This window comes from Branchiostoma belcheri, unplaced genomic scaffold (genome assembly GCF_001625305.1).
Source record: "Branchiostoma belcheri isolate BF01 breed outbred unplaced genomic scaffold, Haploidv18h27 scaffold113, whole genome shotgun sequence".
NCBI lineage: Eukaryota > Metazoa > Chordata > Leptocardii > Amphioxiformes > Branchiostomatidae > Branchiostoma > Branchiostoma belcheri.
The window spans coordinates 698,590-708,917 of NW_017802525.1; the positions used below are offsets into that span (position 1 = coordinate 698,590).

The 10,328-nt window shown below is 40.4% G+C and overlaps 2 protein-coding genes across 2 annotated transcripts in view; both read right to left on the minus strand.

Annotated features, from left to right (window-relative positions):
* Nucleotides 1–561, minus strand: part of LOC109462150 — a 1,963-nt gene extending 1,402 nt beyond the window's left edge. The window contains exon 1 of the mRNA XM_019758643.1: nt 543–561. Within this exon, the coding sequence (XP_019614202.1) occupies nt 543–561 (19 nt within the window). The remainder of the gene's footprint in view (nt 1–542) is intronic.
* A 678-nt stretch (nt 562–1,239) lies between these two features.
* LOC109462151 lies at nt 1,240–6,982 on the minus strand. Its single transcript, XM_019758644.1, has 3 exons — nt 6,682–6,982; nt 1,874–2,227; nt 1,240–1,299 (listed from the first exon to the last, which is right to left on the minus strand). Exons 1-3 carry the CDS (start codon nt 6,682–6,684, stop codon nt 1,240–1,242), a joined length of 417 nt encoding a protein of 138 aa, XP_019614203.1. The 5' UTR covers nt 6,685–6,982.
* Nucleotides 6,983–10,328: the final 3,346 nt, after the last annotated feature.

Here is a 10,328-nt window from a genome sequence, read left to right on the forward strand (position 1 = left end):
ACAATTTTTTGTGTCTTCCTCAGTGAAGCTTGTCACGTGTCACATTGAACCGCGACGAGGGCCGACATCGTCTACCAGATACCTTTGACCCAGTGTTGACGTCACACTTCAAAGAAGCCACGTGACAATCTTCACTGGGTCAGTCTACTGAGGAAGACCAGAGTGACTGATCTAAAGCTCTAGGTGAGAGAATTTTTTGTGTTGGACCAAAAGTTTTAACTTTAAACAAATGAAATAGTTTGTCAAAATGAAAGTTAACATTTTTTATCGTCATTGAAAACAATATAGAAACGATAATTTTAATAGCATGGCAGTGCCATTCTTGACCCGAATGGCATTATACATGTAGTTAGTTCTAAATGCTTCTTTGTGACCAACATACCCAATTTCCAACAATCCAAGAATTAAAATTCTAAGATAAGAATTCTTCAACCATATACATCACAGTAGTGATGCATACCTGAACTCAATTTTAGGTTCAGGTCCGGATTCAAGTCCAGAGGTTTAGGTTCAGTTTCGGACCTGTAAGTATCTAAACCCACGGCATATACAAAATTGCATGTTGGCAACCTTGCAATGTTGTCTGGGCGAAACTTTGGCCACATAACATAGAGGCCAGTACTTGACGATGCCCGATGGCAATGTTTTCTTCATTTTGCAGCAAAGATTTTGCAATCTACGGAAGGTTTTACTAAGTGGTTTGGAAAGAAAAGGGGTATGTGAAATGGTCTTTTATGGTAATAAGTCCAGACTTGGTTCTTGACTTTTAGGTTTTTTTTGGACTTGAACCTAAACATTCTTACAAGTCCGGATCCAAGTCCAGTGAACCGGTATGCATCACTACATCACAGAAACATTAAAATGTGTATAACTCAATGTCCTAGGACAAAAATCAACTACGTATTTCTTGATAACCTCACAATTTCACATAGGTATTCATCTGGAAACAAACGAGAAATAAAGGTGTTGGATAACAGAGAAACTAGACATGTAGCCTACCGTCCGACTCTTGGATCTTTATGCCAGGCAAACATCTTTTTTGTAAGCTGACTTCTGTCTCCCTGCAAAGTTGAAAAATAACATTTAGTTAGTAGGGGCACTATCAGTCACAAATCACGAATCACATTAATCTGCTTAATTATTATGTTTTTGTTTATGTGAAACACTAGATATCAAGCTCAAGGCCTTAGTAAAAAAAATTATGTTGTGTTTCGGACTCCTGTTTAAGTCGTGAAAAAATTAGGGTCTGTAGCCAAGTGTAGCTTCAGGGCCTGCTGACACGTTGGCCGCTGACTGGATCTAAACATGAGAAATGGTAGACAAAGGAGTTAGGAAATAAATAATAATAAAAAGAAATCCCAAGTGATGCATCAGGACTATGGCCTAGGTCTGTTACCATGGTAACTAGTGTTGGGTTACATCATGTTGCAGTTTTATAGCAGGAGGGATTTAGACTCCTGTCTGACCATATATATGAATGTGTTTGAGTAGGAATTAACAGAGCAGACCAAGGTAAACATTATGCCTTGCAAATATTACCAAGCATGACAAGGAAAAATCTGAACAAGAAAATACAAAAGAAACTGGAATGGTAATATTTGCAAGGCAAATGCAATGTTTACCTTGGTCTGCTCTGTTAATTCCTACTCAAACACATTCATACAGGAGTCTAAATTCCTCCTGCTATAAAACTGCAACATGATGTAACCCGACACTAGTTACCATGGTAACAGACACAACATTGGTTCAGGTCATTGAGGTCACTGTTTGGAGAAGAAGAAGAGGAAGAGGAAACTGAGGAAAAACAATATGTTTTCCTTCAGTAAACATAAATACACAAGAGTGTAGTAAACAATACATTAAAAAAACTTGCTTCTGGTGTGGCGCTTGTACCATCTTCCTGGGCAGGGCTTGCAGCCGACTTTGTAGGGGTAGGGCTGTCAGCAGGGGCAGGACTGCCTGCAGCAGCTGGGCCAGGGTTCTCCACAGGAGCAGGGTTCTCAGCAGGGATGACATAGGTCCTGGACAGGTCAGAGTCTGGCCTGATGGGCGAGAACGATGACATCCTCCTTGGCCTGATGTCCTGGACCAGGGTTCTCGCCAGCGCATTTGAGCGTCGGGGGCCCCGACGCTGTGAATTTTCACCCCAACGCTGTGATTTTGCCCCGACGCTGTGGTGCAGCCAGCGTCGGGGGGGTTTTGTTGTTTTTTCCCTTTTCAATCTGCCCTGTAGTAATAGTGAATGAATAGTACTTGATTTGAATTTGAAAGCAAATATTGTCTTTGCCCTTGTCACAAGGAACACCTCAGACAATGGAGAACAATGTAATTAATTGGCCCGGGGGAAAGTAAAGGTACCGCTCGGACTCGCCCAGTCGGGAAAATGATCTTCGGGGACTCCCTGAGTATAGCAACCAATTTTTCCCGGTAAAAATACAATTGGTCATTTCATACTTCACTGCACACAGAAATGAAATCAAACCCAACAACAATAATCAAACTATATCCAAAGTAGCATTTAAGCTTTACTAATTATCATTTTTACTGTTTGTTTGTTGTCCTGTTCTTGCAATTAGCCCTCGGGCATGAATTTGCAATATAATTTCTTACATGTGCTGGCGTTAAGTCTCTCCTCAAACACTGTGACCAAACCTTTATTTAATGTCCCATTCAAAAAGACAATAACCAATGCTAGGTACTCATATTCACCCAAGTCAATTGAGACAATAGGATTCTAACCAAGAACCCTACCCACAAGACCACCTTGCCAGGAGTACTTACTGATAAGGCCACACCAAGTAAATTTTATGGATGACGTCCGCGCGCGCATTGATTTTGGCCTGTTCCTAGAAAAAAAAAGAAGAAATTCTGCTTCCTGTAACTATGACCAAAGAGTCATGACAGTGCCGCAAATCGTCAGATTGACGTGAAACCCGTAACGCGAGAACAGGGCAGGACGACAACTGCTGTTCCACCTGATTTATTGCTGTTTTGATGATGAATAAAAGACTTCTTGCTTGTCACACTGTGTCACCTCATTCAATTTGTGTCCTAACATTTGTCGTCTCTTAGTATATTTCTAAATCTAGGCATCTTGTTTTTTAGGGCCCTTCTTGTTTTTTTTTCGCCCTCTCGCATTAGATTTAGGGTCTCCAAAGGACGTCATCCATAAAATTTACTTGGTGTGGCCTAATGTAAATGCCTCGAAATGACTTGTGCTTCAATGTACAGGTCAAAGTTCAATTTACCCAAATGGAACTTGGAATTTCCATGTGATTTTCAAGATTTGTATGTCCAACTAGCTTCAAGATATATTTGACTTGTTTCCTTCAGACTGTGGAATATTAGAGATATGCTATGTACGTATATTTCATTTTAAAATGTAGGCTGTTTCCCATTTTCCTGGATGATTTTTCTCCAGTCTATCAAAATTTGCCAGGTTTGCATGCACACACCTCATATCTTCTGTGTGCACCGACTACAGGTAATATTCAATTTCAATGAGACTATAATAATAATAGTATGATCCCTCTATCATCTTGAATTTCACAATTCTCTATCAGAAGAATGTTGTGCTGAAGAAAATTTTATGCATCTTGTTGTATACCTAGAGTCTGAAGGCTAAATTAATTGAATTTTGCATGTAGATTTTTTAAATTGCATGCAATTTTGCATGAAACAAAAAAAAGCCAGTGTAAGTCAGACCTTAAATGTGGTAGTGATTTTACCTTTAATGTGCAGTGATTTTAGGTGGTATTTACTAACTAATTGGAACAGTAAGTACATGATTTTTCAGCATAGGGTGATCAGATTTCAATGGTACGTTCGGCAAGCCGCAATATTACAACAGTTGTTTTGTATTGTTTTAAAGCTAAACAAATATTTTACCCCAAAACTGATGCAAGTGTGCAAATAGAAAAAAGTTTGACCATGCAAGTGTCCGAAGGAATTGTCAAATAGGATGACAAATCAAAATGGCCAAAGTGTGTAACTGTGTATGTAAGGATGCATAAATTGTATCCATTGAATACAGTCATGATCACACTTGTCTTAAGGGCACAGGGTAAGTCCTTTGATGGAACCCTAAAGATTCCTAGGGGCTGTGACAAGTGGGAGTACTTACTAGTAGCTATTAGGCAACAAAATTACACAGAAGGGTGGTTTTGCCATGAAAACATTAACATCATCAGAGAAAGAAGACAGAGATCTAGATAGTGTCATAACTGTTAAATGCCATTAGCAATCTACATGACCTGTTTGGTCACCGGGCATTGTGTGTCCCTGTGTGTGTGTGTGTGTGAGTGTGTGTGTGTGTGTGTGTGTGTGTGTGTGTGTGTGTGTGTGTGTGTGTTGGGGGGCCACAACACTCACCATTATTCTGTTAAATGAAATAAAGTGAAAATTTCCAAATTTACTACCTGGTCTGGTACCTGAATTTCAAGCAAAAATTTAAAACGTTTTTAAAGAATTTTCAAACTTTTAACATCTGCATATTTCGTTAAAATATTTAAGGTTGAATTCATTAGTGGGGATAACCCAGCTGAAATAAATAGTACCTCTGTCAGTAGTTAACCAGTTTGTTTAGGGTTTCAACCGGCTTCTCCGAAACTAACTCATGAGGAGGCTTGTACAGTTCAAATGCCCTGTACAAAACCATGTACAAGTTCCCTCCAACTCTAGCCTGGTATCCAGCCTTGTTAGCTTTAGTCCGCTACCCAAGATCTGCTCCCCGCCGGATCTTGGGTAGCGGACTAAAGCTAACAAGGCTGGATACCAGGCTACTCCAACTCGACCCCGAAACTTCTTGATTGTGTCCTTTTTTTTTGAGGTTTTACTAGAAATCAACTTGCAATGGAATCAGCATACACATTCTGGTAATTGCAGCTCCTCATATCCCTTTTTGGAATCAGCATTAAGAGATGCATTTAGAAAGCTGACAGAGCAGTAAGGGGAACAGGGTGGGATGCCCTTTTACCTGGAAAACTTTGGGTGACTACATGACTTTTCTATGACTTAATATGAGGTCAAATAGCCATACATTTGTATATGAATTTCAGATGTACAATTTGAATGCAGTCAGTGGCATGGGTTTTGACCAGCTTATCCCCACTGAATTTAACCAGTTATGTGTTCAAAGCCTGGTATGAAAGGGAAACTACAACATGTAACTTTTAGTTAGGTTTGAGTTTTTCTTGCATGGAAGACAAAAATACCTTTTTTGAAATGAGTGGTTTCTGTGATGTTACCCCCACCATGATTGTGGTGGGGCAAATCAACTCCTTGAGTGTAAAACTCCTACAGGGGTTACACTCCTACCGGGCGGTCTGTTGAGCTGGACAGGGAAACTATCTTTTAGAGCTTCGAAGACAGCCTGCGCCAACCACGATAGACTGGATACCACTGCTACTTTTACACAGTCATTTAAATCGTTACTGACTCATAGACACGAAGACATGTATGAACTTACGATACAATCAAATCTGTCTCTTCAACCCGACCACCTGGCCATAGTGACTGCTTTTTCTTGATCCACAAAAATATCCTCATTGACGAAAGAACTAAACAACCTGTAGCCAAGTGTAGGTAGGGATTTTCTCTCCCTTTTTTAGTAGACTTTGGCAATCTCTAATGATCCAACTTATACAATATAGTTTACCAAAGTAAAGTTTGCGTGAGGACACTTATATTTTTTTTTAATTTATGTCATGTATTATGCCAAATGGTGGAAAATTATGTATAATGTTTCATCACTCAGGTGTCAGACCATGGAGCTAGAAAAGGTCAATCACCTCGAAAATTTGTCCATTGCAGGTATCCACAAAAAAAAAGGGTTAGGGTTGGTAGTTTTTTCTAGGGTCGGTCGGGAAAAAGGAAACACATGTTTGTTTGTTTTTTTTCCTAGGCCCAATCTGTCAAGGAAGCTGTCAAGCTCAAAGGTGTTTGTATAGTATACAGTATAAAATGGAAATAGTACACCTTTAGACTAGCCGTGGACGACTCTGTAACCCTTTTTGCATGATAATGACATGAGAGAACTCTCTTTCCCAGGAAGCAGTGTCTAGCAAATCAGTAAATGAGTTCAAGAACCATATTGCACACGAGTGGAAGAATCACCAGGATATGTACAACTACACCTTTACGTATTGAACACATGAGAAGAATTGCTACCGCCGAAACTACCCGAAGTGCGGTCTCATTACCCACACAGGGTACCTATTGACCGGCTACAGGTGAGAAATACAGGTGAGAAATAATGCCGGGTACCCGGCATTATCATGCAAAAAGGGTTACAGAGTCGTCCACGGCTAACCTTTAGACTAGTCTATCGCAAACTATAGAATGCTAAAATCTCGTAAACAAAAGGTACAAGAGCAGTTGAAGCGTAAATATCAACTACTGTGCCACGTACAACGCTCAGTGCTGCCACTGTATTTTTTGCGGTCGCCCTACCCTGGGTGCCAGCCAAGTTTACACACCGCTAACCGTTTCCTTCGGCAGCCGGGGAAGCTTATCGGTCCTCCAACTCGTTTGGAGGGCGGCCAAACTCCGCCGGGCTAGACTCCCCCGTAGCGGTAATTTAGACTGGCGGGCGAAGGGCTCTTGCCGCCCGGAAAACGAGTTCTGGCATCCAGGGTACGGTCGCCCGGACTCAAACAACCAAGGGTGGCCATTTTCACTCACCATCGCGTCGGCTGTGTTGTGTAGAGGACGCAGAGCACTGCAGAGGACGCAGAGCACTGCCACGATATGTGAGAAAACGGCGTTAGAAATCACTCGGAATTTCGCAAAACTCGGTAAAAATTCATTGACGGGACAGACGGGAAAAACAAAATTTCGACAAAAACCATGGAGGTAAAAATACCTCCATGCAAAAACGAAGCTCAACTTTGCCGCTAAGACAGCCTCGTTTCAAATAGCGAGCTTTGATTCGCTTACTGTTATGCAATATTTACTTTGCGTGGCTCTGATTGGTTTGGATACAAAAAAAATCGCACCATTGGTAAACTTTTTAGACCTACGGGACATTATGGACGAATACACTTGAATATGGGTGTTATACATATCTATTTTTAATAAGTTACAAAATTATAAAAATAAGATAAACACTCAAGATAAGCCTTAAATCATATCTTTCAAATAAATCTTTTAACAATGATATCCGCCAACTAACTCATTACTGCGGGTTTTATTTTCATAAATGCCTCCCATATTGAAGTGGTATAGACCAAACGCGCCAACTATGAAATCTAGAAGGGTGGGAGGGCAGCTTTGATAGGACGTAAACGTTTTGTCCTGTTTACCTCTACTAAAATTGGATTATTTTAAAGCATTTGTAATCCCCAATTGTCTGAGATGTAACAAGTCACAAGGTACATGTATGTCGTTTTTTTTTGTCTTTCTTGTGTACCTATCGGTGCCAAATGCCGTCCAAACATTTTCCCACATGATGATGATGATGTTACTTACTAGTAGTATGAGGAAATATAAAATTATTTTGTCATATTCCTTTTTTGCAAAAATACAGATAACGTAACATGTAGCTATAGAGAACTTATAAAAATGGTAGTGCTGAAGTCAAACCTGTCTGGTGCTCAACACATGAAACAGTTGTTTATAAATTGGGCCGTTCAAAAAAATAACTCAGGAGGGGTTGAAGTCGGATTTTACATACAATGTAAGGGGGTTAGTGAGTGTGGATTTGGATTGAAGGGGTTTAACCCTGGATTTGGATGAAATTTTAGGGGGGTCAAGTCACTTGGATAGAATTTATAAGGGGCTAAGGCCCCTGGATGAAGGGGGGTCAAGGCCCTTGGATAATAATGAAAGGGGAGTCAAAAAGTAGAAAATCCAAGCTCTTCAACCCCCCCTCCTCAGTTATTTTTTTGAACGGCCCATTAAATAATATAAATTTGGTGAACCATGTATTAAACCAGTAAACAGATATTCTGGTAAAATTCATAAAGTCTGTACAGCTGCTTTATCATTAAAAAAATTTAAATCAAAGAAATATGGCTGTAGCAAGATTTAATTCTATATTTGATGGGGGAGAGTCAAATGTACAGTAAAAAAAAGGCTTCCAGATACACCTTGAACAGTTTATTATCCTACTCGTTGATGTTTATCCAGGATATGAATTCCCCAGTTCCAGAGGCAGGGCAGCTCACTCCTAGCCTGGTTGCCATAGTTACGGACGACTCCCTTAATTGTCACTGGCTACCACTAGTACCAGTGCCAGCTGTTGTCAATATCAGTCAGTGAGTCCAAACTCTGGTACTCTACTCTTCTCCATTTGCCAACATGACAATAGAGAGCTGGTGGAATTTAATCTATAGAGCAGCCAGGCTAGCTCACTACATCTCTCGCATGTTGCTTTTGTATGAATGACCAGAATGACCACTTGGTGGAATAGTCTACCAGAGGAAGTGGTATAACTACTAGTATAAGCACCCACAGTGAACTATGGACTGGATAAATACATGGAGAATCACCCAGGACTGTCCACATATGGCAACATTGGCAAGACGTTCCCTTACCCTGGCCTTTAAACATGTGAAAACAGTGAGATTGTTTCCAGACAAGGCCATGTTACCCTGGACCTTATTGTGAACACTAGCCTTACTTTGTACTGTGTGCTGTTTTCAACCCTTGTAACTATGCTGCTGGGACAAATAAAAGCACAGAACATCGTTGAAGCCTTGTTTTCATCTCGTGTACACCGTGTGCGGTACTTGTATGTTAGTTAAAGCCCTTCCACAACCATCAGCATGGTCGCATATGGCGGCGCCCATCTCCATCTGTTAGTCCACACAGTTGTGCAATCACCACAGCAGGGGGCTAGTCCTTTGGCAGTGATGTGTGTTGAACTCCCATACTCGTTCTTAAATGTGTGTGCTAAGCAAAAAAGGCAGTATGTACCATTTTTAAAAGTCTTTAGTGTGACTCGGCTGGGGATCGAACTCACGACCTACCAAATGCAAGGCGAGCACTCTACCCACTTGGCCATTGTACTTATATAAAGTACCAATGTCTGACACTTGGAGACTGAGCTGGACAGTTTGGGCATTGATTCATATCTGTCGTCTCAACATGAATAATCATGAGCCACTGTACTTTATACTAAAGAACACAGAATGATGCAGAAACTAACTTCTGTTTGTTACGATTGAGTAGGAGAGGGTTTACTTCTGATCATAAGTTTGGTCATTTAAATCCAAAACATTAACAGTGATAAAAGAGATAACTTTTAAATCATTGCTGATGTCTACTGTTTAAAGGCATATGTAAAGTTTTCGGTTTTTATACTTTTAGCTGAAAACAATCCAGAACTTTCTGAAAAAATTCATATAGTGTCAAGACAATGCATAACATCAAGATTTTATACCAACCGGAGATACAAACATGTATGAAACTGTCATTTCCACCAGACATCCCCCCAGGCAGTGTCCTTGCATTCTCCCCATGCAGAGGTGCTTCCGCAGCATATATAGCCTTACATAGCTTAGGCTGACGGATTTGCCGCGGGACAGCTCTGTCCTGGGACAATGCGTCGTTGATAAGGCCACAGAAAGTAAATTTGATGGATGACATCCTCCGCAGACTCCAAATGTAATGCGATAGGGCGAAAACAAAACAAGGCAGGCAAAAAAAAGTTTACTGCCAACTGTTACATCATACATTTGTTACTGAAATAGCTTTAAAAATAGGTTTTCAATTATGATTCAGTGAGACCATCACACTAGTATAGACAGCCACCATCACATATAAAAGGAATGAAATACTTCTCTGCATCAAAGTAAAAGACAAAGCAATGGGTCATGTCTTGTCTCCTCTCTTCATAGTTATCTGACATTCACCTTCCGGCCTGGCAGCAGACATCTTTGCAAATTTGGGACATGTTGACCCCTGTCAGAGGGCAAAAAATAATTTTTTTTTCAAAATCAGGCAAAAATTAATGCGCGCGCTGATGTCATTCATAAAAATTACTTGCTGTGGCCTAAGCTGATCACAGCACAAAATGTTTTGATGATATTTTTTTAAACCTTGCCGGGCTCAGTATGTTTACTGTAGTACAATATACACATTGTACTACAATATGATGATACAAGGAAGGCTTTCTGCACCCATAGAACTTAGTACAATTTGCAAAGTGGTTGTTTATGGTTTTAGCTAAAAACATACAGGTACGCCAAGGCCAAAAAAATTAATTTCCTTCTAAAAAGCCCAGACAATGCATAACATCAGAATGCCTACATTATAGCCCAACCGCTGTTACATACATGCATGAAAGTGGTGAAACTGTCATTTCCACCAGACATCCCCCCAGGCAG